The sequence below is a fragment of the Garra rufa genome, chromosome 2 (assembly GCF_049309525.1).
Source record: "Garra rufa chromosome 2, GarRuf1.0, whole genome shotgun sequence".
Lineage (NCBI taxonomy): Eukaryota > Metazoa > Chordata > Actinopteri > Cypriniformes > Cyprinidae > Garra > Garra rufa.
Genome location: NC_133362.1, coordinates 66,731,919 through 66,750,689, shown reverse-complemented (window position 1 = coordinate 66,750,689; position 18,771 = coordinate 66,731,919). Strand labels below are relative to the sequence as shown.

The 18,771-nt window shown below is 41.2% G+C and overlaps 1 protein-coding gene across 1 annotated transcript in view; it reads left to right on the top strand.

Annotated features, from left to right (window-relative positions):
- The window catches only part of LOC141326053 (uncharacterized), a 117,471-nt gene that overhangs the window by 49,072 nt on the left and 49,628 nt on the right, over window positions 1-18,771 (top strand). The window contains exons 8-9 of the mRNA XM_073834754.1: window positions 10,271-10,444; window positions 12,750-12,923. Coding sequence (XP_073690855.1) covers window positions 10,271-10,444; window positions 12,750-12,923 — 348 coding nt within the window. The remainder of the gene's footprint in view (window positions 1-10,270; window positions 10,445-12,749; window positions 12,924-18,771) is intronic.

Genomic DNA, 18,771 nt, shown 5'->3' with positions numbered 1-18,771 from the left:
TATCAGCTATGCATTCTGTTAGTTTTTCGAATGGATATGTTTTGCCGGGCTGCGAAGAAATATAGAGCTGAGTATCATCAGCGTAACAATGAAAGCTAACACCATGTTTCCTGATGATATCTCCCAAGGGTAACATGTAAAGCGTAAAAAGTAATGGCCCTAGCACTGAGCCTTGAGGTACTCCATACTGCACTTGCGATTTAAATGATACCTCTTCATTTATTGCCACAAACTGATGACGGTCTGATAAGTACGATTCGAACCATGCCAGTGCACTACCACTAATGCCTACATAATTTTCAAGTCTATTTAAAAGAATGTTGTGGTCAATAGTATCAAATGCGGCACTAAGATCCAGTAGTACTAATAGAGAGATGCAACCACGATCGCTTGACAATAGCAGGTCATTTGTTACTCTAATTAGAGCAGTCTCAGTACTATGATATGGTCTAAAACCTGACTGGAAATCCTCGCAGATACCATTTTTCTCTAAGAAGGAGCATAATTGTGAGGATACTACCTTTTCTAGTATCTTTGACAGAAAAGGGAGATTCGAAATTGGTCTGTAGTTAATTAATTCATAGGGGTCAAGTTGTGGTTTTTTAATGAGTGGCTTAATAACAGCTATTTTGAAGGTTTTGGGGACATATCCTAATGATAGTGACGAATTAAAAATATTCAGAAGAGGATCTATGACTTCTGGAAGTACCTCCTTTAGTAGCTTAGATGGAATAGGGTCTAACATACATGTTGTGGGTTTAGATGATTTAACAAGTTTATACAATTCCTCCTAAAACGTAAAGTACGTCATAAAGTCATTACTGCTGTGCTTTTGGGAAATGTCTAAACCTGTTGCTGCTATATTTTTAGTTAATTTAACCACAGTATTGAACAAATACCTAGGGTTATGTTTGTTTTCTTCTAAGAGAGATGAAAAGTAATCCGATCTGGCAGTTTTTAATGCTTTCCTATAAGATAAATTACATTCACGCCAAGCAGTACGAAAAACCTCTAGTTTTGTTTTCCTCCAGCTGCGTTCCATTTTTCGTGCTTTTCTCTTTAGGGCGCGGGTATGATCGTTATACCACGGTGTTACACTGTTTTTCTTAATCTTTTTTAGGCGCACTGGAGCAACTGTATCTAAAGTGCTAGAAAAGAGAGAGTCCATAGTTTCTATTACATCATCAAGTTTTTCTGAGCTATTGGATATGCTGAGGAATTCAGATAAGTCAGGAAGATTACTTACAAAGCAGTCTTTTGTAGTAGAAGTGATGGTTCTACCGTATTTGTAGCAAGGAATTGAATTAACAGTTTTAGCTATCTGGATTATACAAGAGACTAGATAATGATCTGAGATATCATCGCTTTGCTGCAGAATTTCAACGCCATTAACATCAATTCCATGTGACAGTATGCAATGCCAGAACAAGAGATAACAACATTCCCAGATAGCATCCAGAAGTGGGCCACATTTGGCAAAAATGTGGCACAATCGACAAAGACTAATCAGGGTGTAAACCAAATGTGGTCCACATATGTTTCAGCAAATGTGGCCCAGGTATATTAACATGTTTCTGGGATAGCTTTGGCTAATCAGTATGTCAGCCTAACTTGTCCCACATTTGACATGGCAAATATCATCCAAATTTCATAAAACAGATGAGGGCTACTTCTGGTTTGGATGTAGCACTGGATAATTGAAATATACATTTGAAATTGTAAATATGGCCTAAAAATTAAATAGAGTTTTGTCTACTTTTAGTAGGATGCAACACAGTTAACTGATGCAGGCTGATCTGGATATGAGTCTTAAGAAGGCTACATAACTAGCAAATTAATTTTGAAATATGCTTTTAGTGGCATTTTTTATAGGTTTACAGTGCAACAACAACAACAAAAAAAGCAAAAACAGAAGTGCAGTATAATAATAGCTCTTACAGCTAGAGCCACTGCCCCTCTGCCCTCATCGGCTGAGGTGCCCCTCTCACCAACCCCCATCACCCAGCTCACAGCGTTCCTTTACCGCTCCGTTAAAGATCCACTGATTTGAACAAAAATATTGTTCCCTATCAGATCTAATATAACACAAAATTTGGTAACACTTTCTATGAAGCCTGTATTTATAGAACATTACAAGGACATTCTTAATGCATTATAATGCATGCATAATGCCTTATAAACAGCATTATTATATGTTATATAATTTTATAAATAATCATAACAACAGTTACCATGCACTATAATCAGGGCCGTTTAAAGGAATTTGGGGGCCCCAAGCAAAATGGACATGGAGGCCCCCCGCACGCACGCAAAGGAACCACAGCATAGCCATACAGTTTAAATTCACTCACACTTTATATAAATCCATCTGTTCAGGTACAGAATGTATCACAGAGTGTCTGACACCTAAAATTTAACAGGCACTACTGTATATAAAAAATTCTGAAATGTCCATGGGCAAAAGTGACTAGTACTTACACAGTTTGATGGGAATTCAGTAGTGATTTGCACTGTTTTTTTTCTAACAATATGACAGCACACACTTATCAGTTTAAACTCTGGGCTGTGCAGGATATCAGCTATAATTATAGAGCTTGTGGTACCTTGTGCTGAAGAGGAAACATCAGCACTGAGAAGTGATGCATCTGTTGATGTTGAGGATGAAGTTGATGGTGTAGCTGGGAAAATAATAATAAAAAAAATCTGAAATTACCATTTCACTGTTGGCATATTGAAAGAGGTCACTTTTAACAGCTCAGCTCAGGTCAGTGAGAGAAATTCACTCTACCTTCATCAGTGGAGGTATCCTTAGGAAGAGCCTGAGGGCTGAGAAATTTAAGCAAAGCACCTTGAGGGAGAAAGAAAAGATGGTAACACTTTATAATAATAACAATCATTAATAGAAGGTAAATTGACAGTTAATTAATCTTTAGTCTTTAGCTATGCATTTACTGAATGAGTATTGTGCAGCTGTTCGTCCGACTGTACTGTATTTTATTTTTCTAAACTGTTTTAATTATTCTTATTTCTTTTTATTATTTTAATTTCTTCTATGTAAAGGACTTTGAATTGCCAATGTGTATGAAATGTGCTATATAAATACACTTTTTACTGTTAACAAACAATGAAATTATAATTAAATGTTTACTAATTATTAGAAGTGCTGTGAGTCGACTACCAATGCTTAAAAACATCCCAAGCTAATGTTTGATGCACAGAATTTATTGTGTGGTTTTCCTAAATAGATTATCACAGTGGAATAGTTAGTATAGCATGCCACTTTCATCAAAACCTATTACAAAGCTATAGCAATGTCATGTCATTAAATATGATAAACAGCGATTCTGGAACAGATCTGCGTCTTCCTTATCCAGTTAAAAAACATATTACAGTATGTAACCATATTCCGTCCGTTCAAAAAAAAGTTGCTCTAACTGTTCGTTACAAGCAGCATTTGCTGTCAGCCAGGTAGCTTAGCTAACATACATAAACATATTTCTGCTAGCCTAAGTGTTGCAAAATTGCACCATTTGTACAAGACAAGTAGAGCTATTTTATGTGTGTAATTTATCACTTACCACTGTCTTGTTTTTTCTTATCCTCCTCTTCCTTTCTCTTCTTTCTTTTTTGGCTTCCTGAAGCATAATTCCGCTTCATGACTGCCGAGGAAGTTTTGTATTTTGCCGGCAGCAGAGATCGCGTGGTTGGCTGGCTGCTGTCAGCGAGGGGGGCCCCCTTGAGGGTGATCCCGATAACAGTGTCATTGCACTTTACTGCATTCACTATCAATGGGGCGCTCACACAGTTTGTCGCTGCATTTTATTCTTAACCAGTCGTTGTCTTGGGGCCCCAGGCCAGCTCGGGGCCCCAAGCAATTGCTTGGTTTGCCTGTCTTGTCGCGACGGGCCTGACTATAATACTGTCACAGTTCTGTCTGTCTTGCCTTTGGTTTTTCCCATTTGTCTTCCCCCCGTTGATCTGTCATTTGGTTTAACCCTTCGTTATTGTGATTCCCTGCACCTGTCCTTGTAATTATTAGTCATCTGTGTCACCTGTGTTTGTTAATTAGTCTGTCTTTAAAAGTCTGTCTTTGATTTCAATTCCCTGTCGGTCCTTCTGTGATTTAGATGTGTGTGATGTTCCTGCCTTGTTCCAGCCTTGTTCCACTCGGAGATTTATATTAAATATATTGAACTTTGTAAATATTGTCTATCGTCTCGTCTACTCCTGCACGCACCCCTGACATAAGGACCGACCAAGTACAGTTTACCCGGCACCTCTCCCTGCGTTTATTTTCCGTTTTTTTTGTATCAGTGTTTTATTTTTTTTCCTCATGGATGACCCTGCTGTTTTCATCATCATGTTTCATCAGGGGAACCGCTCTCTCGAGGACCACATCAGAGACTTTCTGTTCCTCGTGCCATCTACTCATTACCCGGACAGCTGCTTGTGCACGTTCTTCCGCAATGGATTACATGAAAACATCAAGACGCAGCTGTCCGGGGAGGGTCCTCGAGAGAGCCTTGCCGGATACATCGAGTGGGTGCTGGCGTCCAGTGGATCTTCCTGGACTGTCAGCTTCGTCGAGGAGGACGTCAGCCCCACTCACGACCCAGAGAGCAGCCAATCATCGCCCCGACAAGCAGAGCGGGAACCCGAGCGCACCGCGGATGAGGGACTAGAGCCGCGAGCGACAGAGCCAGAGCCCTCGCCGGCTGACCAGGTGCGTGAGCCGGATTCCACATCTGTGACGGTGGATTGCGACGTGGAGCACGTGAGGGAAATGGAGAGCCCTGCCCACTGCAACTCCGCTGGGGGTGAGATGGAACACTCTGGGGACCTGATCGACTTCTTTTCCGAAGTCGAGGATATAAAATCATATGACTTAATAGACTTTTTCTCTGAGCCACTGACCTGCATAGACTTCCCTCCCACCCGCCCTCGTCTGTCTGATCTGCCTGGTCCCCGCTGGTTCCGCCCAGCCGTCCTGAGTCCCCGCTGGTTCCGCCCAGCCGTCCTGAGTCCCCGCTGGTTCCGCCCAGCCGTCCTGAGTTCCCGCTGGTTCCGCCCAGCCGTCCTGAGTCCCCGCTGGTTCCGCCCAGCCGCCCAAAGTCTCCCAGGTCATCAGTCAGTCCCCTTGCTCACCCTCAGCCCACCATCTCTGCAGTGGGCTCGCCGCAGGGATGCCAGCTTACATCGGTGGCATGGCTGGAGGATCCCTCAGCTCCACCTCCAGCCTACGAGTCCAGATCTCCACCTCGGCCCTCTGACCCTGCGGCTCCACCACGGCTCTCGACGACCTCCTCTCCACCGTCGCCAGTCGGCCCACCAGCTCCACCGGGCTCCATCGTCCCTCCGGCTCCGCCTTGGTCAGTCGTCGACCATCCGCCGCCTCGGGACTCCACTCCTCTGGCTTTGCCTCGTCCCTCTGTCCCTCCGGCTCTGTCAGGCTCCTCCTTCCCGTCATCGTCGCCTTCGTCCTCTGTCGCTCCGGCTCCGCCGCGGACCTCCGGATCTCCGCCTCCGCCTCGGCCGCCAGAGCCTCCTCTTCCGCCTTGGCCCTCCGGATCCGCGGTGTCGCCCTGGATCTTCGGCTCTCCATCTCCGCTTCGGGTTCCTCTGCCAGCTGCTCTGCCTCTGTCGGTCGGCCCCACGGAGTCGGCGGTCCTTCCTCCACCATGGCTCCTCCCTCCGTCGGCTCCTCCATGGGCCGTCATCCTGGCTGTGATCTGGGTCCTGCTCTCCTGCTTCAGGTCCCTCCTGTTTCCTCCCTGGATCCTCCCACCGTCGTCGCCCCCTTGGACTGTCTTTTTTGTTACCTGGACTTTTGTTCTGGTCCTCCTCCGGGGGTTGCGTCCTCCGCCGGAGCCCCCTCCCTCATTGACTCTGGTTTCCTGGTTTTCCGCCCCTCTCGTTTTTTCGTTTTTTCCACGGCGCGAGGACGTGCCTTTCCGGAGGGGGGCATAATATCACAGTTCTGTCTGTCTTGCCTTTGGTTTTTCCCATTTGTCTTCCCCCCGTTGATCTGTCATTTGGTTTAACCCTTCGTTATTGTGATTCCCTGCACCTGTCCTTGTAATTATTAGTCATCTGTGTCACTGTCACAGTTCTGTCAGTTCATGTCTGTTTATTTGGTTTCTTCCATTGTCTCCCCCTGTGGATCTGTGTCATTTTGGTTTAGCCCCATCATCTGTGTCATCACGGTCACCTGTGTTTAGTAATTAGTCTATCTTTATAAGTCTGTTTGGTTCTTGAGTTCAATGTCGGTCTTTAATCGTTCTATGTGTTCGTGTGTGGATGTTCCTGCTTGTTCCTGCCTGTGATTCTAAGTATATATTAAAAGATAGTGTTTATTGTAATCTTGTTTCTCGTCTCGTCCGTCCAGCACGTCTACACCTTATCACAGAAAGACCGACCTTCAAAAGTTTACCCGGCACTTTCCCCTGCGTTTATTTTCCGTCTTTTTTCCTCAGTGTTTTGTTTTTTTGTTTTTTATTATGGACCCTACTGTTCGTCTCATCCTCCTGAGGCAGGAGGAACGCTCTCTTGAGGACCATACACGTGAGTTCATCTCCCTGGCAGAACATTCCCACTTCCCGGATAGCAGCCTATGCATCTACTATCACGTAGGACTGAATTCCACCACCAAGGCGCTGCTATCCGGGGAGGGTCCTCAAGAGAGCCTGCCGGACTACATCGAGTGGGTGTTGGCGTCCTGCCACTCTTCCTGGACTGTTGGCGTCATCGAAGAGGACGTCAACCCCACTCACGACCCAGAACCCAGCCAAACATCACCCCGACATGCGGAGTTACAGCCTGAGCCCACTGCAGATGGAGTGCCAGAGCCGAGAGCGACAGAGCCTGACCCGTCTGACCAGGTGCGAGAGCCGGCATCAACATCCGCGACGGTGGAGTATGACGTGGAGCAAGAGAGGGCTACAGAGAGCCCTGCCCACTGCACCACCGCTGAGGGTGAGCTTGGATCCAACTCTGGGGATTTAATAGACTTCTTCTCGGATCTTGCCCAAAACAACTCATATGACTTAATTGACTTTTTCTCTGAGCCACTGACCTGCATAAACTTCCCTCCCACCGGCCCTCGTCTGTCTGAATCTGCCTGGTCCCCGCTGGTTCCGCCCAGCCGTCCTGAGTTCCCGCTGGTTCCGCCCAGCCGTCCTGAGTTCCCGCTGGTTCCGCCCAGCCGTCCTGAGTTCCCGCTGGTTCCACCCAGTCATCCTGAGTCCCCGCTGGTTCCGCCCAGCCGCCCAAAGTCTCCCAGGTCAGCAGTCAGTCCCCCAGCTCACCCTCAGCCCACCACCTGTGCAGTGGGCTCGCCGCGGGACTGCCAGCTTCCATCGGCGTCTCGGCTGGAGGATTCCTCAGCTCCGCCTCCAGCCTCCGAGTCCTGGACTCCGCCTCGGCCCTTCGACCCCGCGGTTCCACCACGGCTCTCGACGCCCTCCTCTTCACCGTCGCCCATCGATCCACCAGCTCCACCGGGCTCCATCGTCTTTCCGGCTCCGCCCTGGTCAGTCGTCACCCCATCGGCACCTCAGGACTCTGCTCCTCCGGCTGTGCCTCGTCGCACTGTCCCACCGGCTCCTTGGGACTCCTCCTTCCTGCGGGCACAGCCTCCATCCTCTGTCGCGTATCTCCGGGACTCCGCCTCCGCCTCGGGCGCCAGAGCCTGCTCCACCTTGGCCCTCCGGATCCTCGGCGTCACCCCGGATCATCGGCTCTCCATCTTCGCCTCGGGCTCCTTCTCCATCTGCTCCGCCTCTGTCGGTCGGCCCCATGGAGTCAGCACGCCTTCGTCCACCATGGTTCCTCCCTCCGTCGGCTCCACAGTGGGCCGTCATCATGGCTGCGGTCTGGGTCGGTTCCTCCTGCCTTATGCCCCACCCATGTCCTCCCTGGCTCCTCCCTCCGTCGTCGCCCCTCTGGACTGTCTGGTTTTTCACATGGACTCTTGTTTTGGTCCCCCTCCCGGGGTTGCGTCCTCCACCTAAGCCTCCTCCATGGACTCTGTTTTTCTGTTTTGCTGCCCCTCTAGTCTGTTTTCTGTTTCTGTTTTGTACGGCGCGAGGACGCGCCTTTGCGGAGGGGGGCGTAATGTCACAGTTCTGTCAGTTCATGTCTGTTTATTTGGTCTCTTCCATTGTCTCCCCCTGTGGATCTGTGTCATTTTGGTTTAGCCCCATCATCTGTGTCATCACCGTCACCTGTGTTTAGTAATTAGTCTATCTTTATAAGTCTGTTTGGTTCTTGAGTTCAATGTCGGTCTTTAATCGTTCTATGTGTTCGTGTGTGGATGTTCCTGCTTGTTCCTGCCTGTGATTCTAAGTATATATTAAAAGATAGTGTTTATTGTAATCTTGTTTCTCGTCTCGTCCGTCCAGCACGTCTACACCTTATTACAGTCACCTGTGTTTGTTAATTAGTCTGTCTTTAAAAGTCTGTCTTTGATTTCAGTTCCCTGTCGGTCGTTCTGTGATTTAGATGTGTGTGATGTTCCTGCCTTGTTCCAGCCTTGTTCCACTCGGAGATTTATATTAAATATATTGAACTTTGTAAATATTGTCTATCGTCTTGTCTACTCCTGCACGCACCCCTGACAAATACTTACCTTTTGTGCTTATAACTTTGATGAGTACAATGCATTATAACACCAGATGAAGCCTGCATTTACAATGCAGTATAAGGGCGTTCTTATATGTATGTTCTTATTATGCATTATAATACATTAAGAATGCCCTTATAATGCATTGTAAATGCAGGCTTCATCTGGTTATAATGGTAAGTATTATAATGCATAGTAACTGTTTTTATGATTATTAATTAGATGATGCAACAAATCATAATTGTGTTTATAAGGCATTACGTGTGCACTATAATACATTGATAATACCCATATGATGGATTATAAATGCAGACTTCATCTGGTCTTATAATGCATTGTACTCATCAAAGTTATAAGCACAAAAAGGTAAGTATTATAGTGCATTGTAACTGTTGTTATGATTATTTATAAAATTATATGACATATTATAATGCTGTTTATCAGGCATTATGCATGCATTATAATGCATTAAGAATGTCCTTATAATGCATTATAAATACAGGCTTCATAGAAAGTGTTACCCAAAATTTGCTGTCGTTGGCAAACTTTGTAAACAAAAACGAGAAAAAAAAAACAGAGAAAGAGTGAAGGGAGGCTGCTAAAGGAAGTTCAACACTGCAAACATGAATTCAAGGCTGCAGCAGGTAAATCATCTTATTCCATGAAAATGCATTTTTAAAGAGTCTATAGTATAATTAACTAAAATTAAAGGACAAAGTTCTTTCTTATTAGTGTAGACAACAAATGCAACCATAATCAAAGTAGGCTACTCTTTTAATATTCAAAGTGCAAATAGAGACCAAATTTTTCAAGCATGATTCAGAGTTATAGACAACTACACAACTTATAACCCACATACTAATAACAGCTTAGATATTTTATGCAGCCTAATTTGCGCGCATTGTGTAGTCGCTCTCTAAACACAGGGTATTAAAATTGAATTTGAATGTGCATTTCACTTTTGGTTTCGTTTTAACGACTCTACAAAACTCTCAGCAGCATTCTACAATACAAGAGATTACTTTAAGAAAACCATTTGAAAGTGGGAGGACACAAATGGGATTTTAAAAAAGTGTGTCCCCAGTGGAAATTACGCCCCTGTGTGAGTGGAACTCTGCCGCTGAGTTATCATTTGATGTGAATGTATCAAAAGCCTATTATATGTCCAAATGCCTATTGTGGAGAAATTATAACTGTAAACAATAAAAAATCGACATATGACACACCCAATTGCAATGCAGTGTGTGCAGATCCAGAACAGAGATTAGTTGAGAGAGAAAAAAAAAACGGCCGGTTTTTAGTTGAGCGGAGCGCAGTATCAGTGACAGTGATTGATGGCTAATATCTCACATCTTCACCAAAGGCAATATTATAAATATTAAGTTTAAATGGTTGTAATGTTGGAGAGAACAGCGAACCCATCACTGCATCATCTCACAGCAGTCTGTGAAAAGATTTGTAGAGAAATGAAACCAATTAAATGCCATTTATCGCAACTCTCTGCGATACCAAAATTGCGTATACTGTTACCACGTTAACAATAATTATTCGATATATTGTGCAGCCCTAGTCTCGTCACACCCCTATTAACTACATAACCTATCTGATAAATTTACATTAATATGGCTGTTTGTTTTGTTCTCTTCACAGACTGTGTGGGTGTAAACTCACTGCTCAGTCTTGTAAGAGTTTGTCATCAGTTTTGAAATCCTCAAACTCTGTTCTGAGAGAGCTGGACCTGAGTAACAATGACCTGCAGGATTCTGGAGTGAAGCTTCTTTCTGAAGGACTGAAGAGTCCAAACTGTCAGCTGAAGATACTGAGGTAACTGGTTTTCCATAAAATAATTAATAAAATGCTACCACAATAAATGGCCAATGATTTTGTTCAACAATCTGCTGTCAATGCAATGCCAGAACAAGAGACAACAACATTCCCAGATAGCATCCGGATGTGGGCCACCTTTGGCAAAAATGTGGCACAGTCGACAAAGACTAATCAGGGTGTTAACCAAATGTGGTCCACATATGTTTCAGCAAATGTGGCCTAGGTATATTAACATGTTTCTGGGATAGTTTTAGCAAATATACAGCACAGTGAGCTTTGGCTAATCAGATCGCATTGTGCTGTGCACATACATAAACTTCTTGTCAGGGCTTTAATGCGCGGCAAACCGTTGTTTATACCTTACATATAGCATATTTAACAGTGTTTCACACTTTAATTCTTGCAAATAAGTGTATTTTCCATTATAATCACTTGTCTTGATACTAGTAATCTATAACACATATTTATAATATTTTATAAAAAAATTGTATAAATACTAGGCCTATAAATAGTTAAAAAGTAATATAAAAGTTCCAATTTAGTTGTTAATTAGTATATTATATAGCTGTATGCTGTAAAATGAGAGTGGAGTAAGACTAGCCTTTTTTAACTTATGTGGTCCTCAAGATAAGTTAAAATGAAAGTATCCATCTTATCCCAATTAAAGTAATCTTATAATTAGGGCTGGGACACGATTAATCGCGATTAATCGCATCCAAAATAAAAGTTTATGTTAACATACTAAATGTGTGTTTACTGTGTATATTTATTATGTATATATAAATACACACACAAACATGTATATTAAAGAAAACTGAAAATAAAAATTAAATTAAAATAAATAAAATATTTATAATTCTATATATAATCTAAATTAAATACAAATATAACTATCCACACATATAAGTATTTTTTAAAGGCTATACATGTATGTGTGTGTATTTATATATACATAATAAATATACACAGTAAACACACATTTAGTATGTTAACTTAAACTTTTATTTTGGATGCGATTAATCGCGATTAATCGTGTCCCAGCCCTACTTATAATTTGACTAGTGGTGGGCCGTTATCGGCGTTAACGTGCTGCGTTAACGTGAAACTCTTATCGTGCGATAAAAAAAAATATCGCCGTTAATCTTTTCTCAAATTTGGGTTGGGAGCTGGGTCTAAACTGCGCAAGATATGATGACTTTCACCTTGATAGTTTAACGCGGATGTATACCGAAGACTATAGAATATGGTCGCGGGTTTAAGTCTCCTCCGCCAAAACACAGACGGGATCGCGTCGTCCTCCATTCATAAAAACCGAATCTACTATAGCAAAATGCCACGTAAATTCGTCGTTTTTTTGGATTCATAAATCAACTGTTGGTCTGTCACTTAATTCAAATCGCGATTAGACTAGTGTATGTGAAAACTGAAATGCAAAAAGACCGTTTTAATTTGAATCCGTTTGCTTAGCTGTATGTATGCATGGCGGACACAAGCTTTTACTACACGCATTCTGAAGCACACGTGACGCTCCCGGTAATTTTTGGCATTTTCATCTCACATGAACAGATATACTCAATCTCCCAAACTGCTGTGAGTGTCACTTTTACCGTTTCATTAGAGAAAACTAGCATCATATCATACTGTATACACAGAAACTTCATGGCAACCTATCAAAATAAAAGTACGGTGTAACATGTAATGGGCTGGGTAGGTGTTGACGTTAAAAAAACCCACAATCTAATAGGTAGAAAAAATTATTTCATTGTTAGTTACTTAGTAAACACAAGTACATCTAATTGAACAGAATTTATTTTCATCAACAAATTATCATAGAACAGCTTTATGAGCTTTATGATCCATTCTCAAAGACTTACTTTTAGTCATTATTTGGGTAGCACACATATTCTGAATGCCTTCAGCAGAATTCAAATTAGCCATTTTAATCTAGATTAATCTAGATTAATTCCAAGATTAAGATTGGGAAATAAATAATTTAAAAACTAATTAAAACATTTTCTTTTATAAACAGTCATTTTTCGCGAATCCCCTAGTTCAGCACATCCCACAGATGCTTGATTGGATTGACATCTGGGGAAGTTAAAATCTTATAATCTTCAAGTGTGGATTTCAGCGTTGTGTTTACAAACGTGACTATGTATATAATGATCAATGGTTTGGGGGCATATTTGTTTCTTCCTGATCTATTTTTGTGATCAGCTGTTTTTATTGAATAATCAGTTACATATAAAAAGAATCAAACAAACACTAATGTGATGTGGACTGTTGTTATATGTGTTTGTAGGTTGTCTGGCTGTATGGTGACAGAAGGCGGCTGTTGTTATGTGTCTTCAGCTCAGAGTTCAAACCCCTCACACCTGAGAGAGCTGGATCTGAGTTACAATCATCCAGGAGATTCAGGAATGAGGCTGCTTTCTGAGAAACTGAAGGATCCAAACTACTCACTGGACAAACTCAAGTATGTCAACCTGGAGGAGTTTTGGGGTTTTCTTGTTTAATCTTTTCAGTGTCTCTGTATATCTAAACAAGTCTAGGAGTTTCTAGAGAATGCAACAATATAAATGATTTAAAGAGCATTGGTCTGAGAAGTAAAATTAACTGGACTGCTCAAACAAAACAAATTAACAACAAAACAGTACTTTTATCCCTACCTGGTCACAAAACAGGAGCAGACAGTGAAACACAACAACACATGTCAGCCATCTTCCTACAGCTTTCATAAAAAAAAAAAAAAAACATTCTAAATGATTTATTTTGCAAACATTAACAACTTGTAATATTCAAAGTTATTTTATTTTTTTTTGTTCCTTAATTTACAAGTTACAGATTACAGAGCAATGCAAAAATTTTAATAAGAATACACAATGGTTTCAACAAATAAGTTGAGCAGCACCCGGACAGCAATGTTTCTTAGGCCTTGTTTACACTGCAGTTCTTAAAGCCCAATTCTGATTTGTTGTTTATATATTTTTTTTGGCTGTCCATTTACACATTCTTTCAATTGTGAGCCATATCCAATTCATGCGTTTACACTTGCCATACCATCTTAAACATTACGCATGCGTTGTTGTCGTTTACCTACTTCACACGTGCTTCCTCCTGAGAATAATATGTGAACAGTGCTGATCAAACCAGTCACAATTAACACATTTAAAAAAAAATGATGCATGATTTGTTGGACTACGCTACACCAGTTTGAAGATGGAGTCAGCAAAGTTGATTATGAGAATTATTGAAGTTTTCCTTCAGTTCTTATCTTATTAATAATTATTATATTAATAATCAAAATACAGCTATTTTTTCATCTTTGCTATTATAAATAAGAACAGATGCAAAAAGCAGTATAACAAATAGCCTAGAAATAAATAAATACTGGACAACCTTTATCATTTTACATTTGAACATAAGCATTCATGTGTGAAAAGCAAATACTCAAATGTGTTTATTAGAAGTAAATTGAGAATTAAAACTACAAAAGCAGTTTTAAGAAGTGCAGCGAGTGATTTTCTCTTTTCTTTTGTGGTTAGATTAACATTAGTCAATAATAGATATACTGTAATGCACAAATCAAATATAATGTTACACATCAGATGTTTTTCCCCATCAGTTCTCCAAGCATTCACTTAAGACAGAACAGATTATGTTTGCGTGAATACTGAAGTACTGTAATGTGTCTTTATTGGGTTTGCGCGCCGTCTGAAGTGCGTTATACACACACTTTGGATGACAGTCAGCATGAGAAGCAAACAGAGAAAATTTTATCATCTCAGTAAATGTACAAATACAGAAACTTTTAGATGTCTAATCACTATTTGGAGCATTTGGGACAGTTGCTTAATTAACTAATTTTTGTGAAAACCTCAACCGACATTTTTCACTTTTTCACCATTTTGCCTGTACCTAAATATATCCTTTGTGCATTTACACTGATTTTGCCAGCAAGGGTAACATAAGACGTCATTAAACCATGGAGAAGTACAAACTGTAGCAATTTTAAATGACGTACAGAACGCATTGCCTGAGAAAATGTGATCTGCCTGTTTACATGATCGCATTGGCACATAACCAATTTATATATGATTCATTTACACATATGAATGAGGCCTAAAACCTCAAAATATCCAAATGCATGCAATTTTTTACCCGTTTACACTTGTAGCAATTTATAGCTCAAAAGGGAAAATATTTATAATTAATTATAACTGGTTATAATTAATTATGAATATTTAGATTAGATCTCAGAATTAACTGTAGCAGAATTAATATTACAATTATTTGATCTGTTTGTCCGCCGAATAGACAGTATATTCATTTATCAATTCTAGGAAAGATTATGTTTCTGGCCAAGAAAGAGTAACCTTCCTACTTTTAGTCAGTACTAGCAGTAACTTAGTAAGTTCCACATGTAGCATGTAGCAAAATCAGACATTCAGGGACTTCGAATGGTGAGCAACACACACGGAGACAATAAATTGGGAAAATACTGGGTATTTAATAAATGGATCTGCAGTGAACAAACATCTAAACTAATTAAAATACATATATGCATAAAGTAAGTAAGGAAAGAGAGAGAGAGAAATAGAGAGAGAGAAAGAGAGAAGAAGAAGAAGAAGAAGAATGGTAGTATTTAGTATCAAATAACCACAACCTACTGAGAATCATCAAAGAATCAATTCACCTTAAAAAGGAGCTCAACTTAAACGCATCTAAAATAGCTGTAAATAGATACTTGCATTGGCTTTGTTGCTGAACAAGAGTCCTGATGCGGTAAACAATGGAGGTTCTTGATGGATTCCTTTAGGAGAGTGAGCTGTAGGTTTCTGTAGTTCTTCTGAAGATAAGAGAATCCACAACTTTCTTTGTCTTCACTTTATGGTCCATTTGCATGTTTATGGCTTGTCTTTTACCCAAAATACAGTGTAAACAATATGATGCATCTTCTAAACACATAGCATACACAATTGTTAAGAAAATGAAGAGCAGATCATTTTGGTACCAAGAACGAAGCGTCTAGAAGATATTAAACCAAAGATACATTCATACACAGTAATATAAGCATTCAAAGGGTTAACTAATACAGATAACTAGGTAACTAGGCAAATATGATAGGGAAACATACAAACAACACATGCATATACCAGATGCATTTGTGACCGATTAATTATAGGCTAAATAAGGAGAAAGTCTTTGTGTATGTGTGTGTTTGTGTATTGTAAGGTAGTCTGTAGCCAGGCGTCTCGTCAAGTCAAGTCACCTTTATTTATATATAGCGCCTTTTACAATACAGATTGTGTCAAAGCAACTGCACAGTATTTAAACAGCACAATAGTGTGTAAGTAACGCATTATTGTAACAATCAATTTTCAGTTAAAAACAGTTCATCAATGAATTCAGTGATATCATCGTCAGTTCAGTTCAAATAGTGTACGATATCGCTGGAAAGTGTCCCCAACTAAGCAAGCCAGAGGCGACAGCGGCAAGGAACCAAAAGTGGGCCTGGCCCAAGTGGGTAATGGTCTCCTCGTTGGAATCCCTTTGAAGTCCAATGGGGAGACAAGTGTTAATCTGTTTAGCATCTACGTGGTAGTGAGGACGGAACCATGGGCCATTTAACACCCTTATAAATGTAGAGGGACAAGCTATCTCTTTAATTTATATGCAAATGTCAAAAGGCTAAGAGGGTCTCTAAGGCATACGGCCTAACCATTATCACTGATATTAGGCAGACGCTACACACTGTTATAGAACAGATCCGATCCGTGACATATGAGCAAAAAATCTGAATTGGGTCACATTTAACTGACAGCTTTAATGGGGCCTTAGCTTCTGTGGTCAGCTTTCTGTCAAAGAGATGGGAGCCAAAGAGGAAAACAGAGAAAAAAAATACCTGGGAACACAAATGATAGTACACCACAACATAAGCCAAATCAAGTCACCTTCATTTCTATAGTGTTTCATACAGTTCAGTTCAATACCAATACCAGGATGAGTTTGAGCTGTAAACAGCTCCTCAGAAGAATATTTTTATCATATGATGGTTATATCAATGCAGTTATAACACATTTCTAAAATTGAAGTGACTTTCAGACTCAAACTAAACAATCCAGGCGGTGATAGAGACAAGGAACCCAAACTCCACATAAATGGAAAAAAGAACTCAGTTGAGGACCGGTTCTCCTCTGACCTAAGTGAATGAAGAAAGTAGAGTTGCTGTTTAACTAGTAGTAGACGACTGACTACCAGAGGCTTTATCATCAATAAGAGCACATCTTGGTCTCTTTGTGTCTTTATCTCTATAAACCAAGCAGAACAGTATGATATTTAAAACACTTGCAAAAACCAGGACCAGCTTGAACCAACATCAAACCCTACCTAAACAACATATGCTGTTTTTTTTCAACAGGGAAGACACATTCTGATTTTCTATCCTATGCACATTCTGATTTTCTATCCTGTCCAACACAAAATTAATGTCAGTGAACCTCACTACACCTCTGATTAGACCATATACAGGTGCAGCACCTGGCTTCAAAAAACAGATGCATGAGTGCTGCCAAAACTCGGTTTGCATAGGCATCGTCCCAGAAGGAAGCCTCATCTGAAGTTTGAAAGACAACCTGTCCAATAGCATGAATTACTGGAACCATGTCCTCTGGTCTGATGAAACTAAGATAAACTTGTTTGGCTCAGATGGTGTCCAGCATGTGTGGTGATGCCCTGAAGGAGTACCAAGGAAACTGTGTCTTGCCTACAGTCAACATGGTGGTGGTAGCATCATGGTCTGGGGCTGCATGAGTGCTGCTGGTTCTGGGGAGCTGCAGTTCATTGAGGGAAACATGGATTCCATTATGTCCTGTACTTTCTTAAGCATGACATGATGCCTTCCCTGCAGATACAAGGAGAACAGCAGTTTTCCAACATGATAACGATAGTGTTACAATGTTATAATGTTACAAAAGATTTCTGCATAATCTAAATGTCGCTTTTCTGAACTTTCTGTTCATAAAATAAACCTGAAAAAAATCTACTCAAACATTACAAGTCTAACTGTTCAAAACTTTTGACTGATACTGTATATACCTGTATATTGTCACCATGTTTACTCTCGCTGCATGAAAAGCCAGATTTTTGTCACTGTGGATGCCCGATGACTTCTCTAATCCATGGCAGTTATTGACAATTCACAGCCTCCTAAGTACCCGTTCCCGGGTGCCGGAAACTGTCGAAAACATACCATGGTGTGCTATGTGGAAGGGGTGTGTGTTGGCAGAAGTGCGAATGGCCCTTATTAGCATTTAAATGAAACCACCTTGAATTTGCCACAGCACCCATTGGAAGAAACCACAACTTTTAAAATAGAAAATGCATTTGTGAATGCAATGCCACACTTTGCACTGGTGAAGGTCTCACAATCCACCAAACACCACCGTCTCCTCCATCAGCCAGTACACTTTGTCTTTTCTCTCCAACAGCTGGAAACACAATTGTTACAGATAATCAGTACAATGTACACTATCCTTATAGAGTAAAACAAAGCATAAGTAACTACACAGAAATAGCCAGAATATCAGGGGGAAAATGGAAAAATACTTACAAACAAAGGCATTAGGAATTCATCGTGCTAATTTCCTTGCTTGCAGCCAGGACAGTCTGTGAAAGCAGAATGTTCTAAATTAAAACAATGTTTATTTGCTTTTACACAACATCCATTTCAGCATATGTCTTTCAGGCTTACACAACAATATTGTAACGTATCTGGTCTTCCCTGTCATCATGAACTCTTGCACCACACTTCATGGACTACAATCCCCATAAGCCACTGCACTAATCTCTGCATTCACCTGTTCCTCATTTCCCACTGATCTGATTGCTGCAACACCTGTTTCACATTTACTGACTGCATTTAAGCCACTCTCACACACAGCCACCTTGCGAAGTCTTATTGTTCCAATGGTCATAATTCTAAGCGTGTTTCTCTGTGTTGGATTTTCTGTGTATGACTCTGGACTGTGTACCCCGTGATTGATTCCTGCTGCCTGCCATTTGCGACCACTGCTGGATTATTGAACTGTTTCCCGGATTACCTACGTTGTTCCTGTTTTCTGGTGATTATTCTGCCTGTTGACTATTCTAATAAAGCCTTGCAATTGGATCCGCACGTCTCTGACTCCTCCCTGTGACAGAAGACTTCGCCAACTAAGGATCCAGCGGCTTTATGGTGTCATCCGGTTCCAGCATGAATCCAATGGTACAGATCATGCTGCTCAAGCAAGGTGAGCGGACTATCGAGGATTTTGTTATGGACT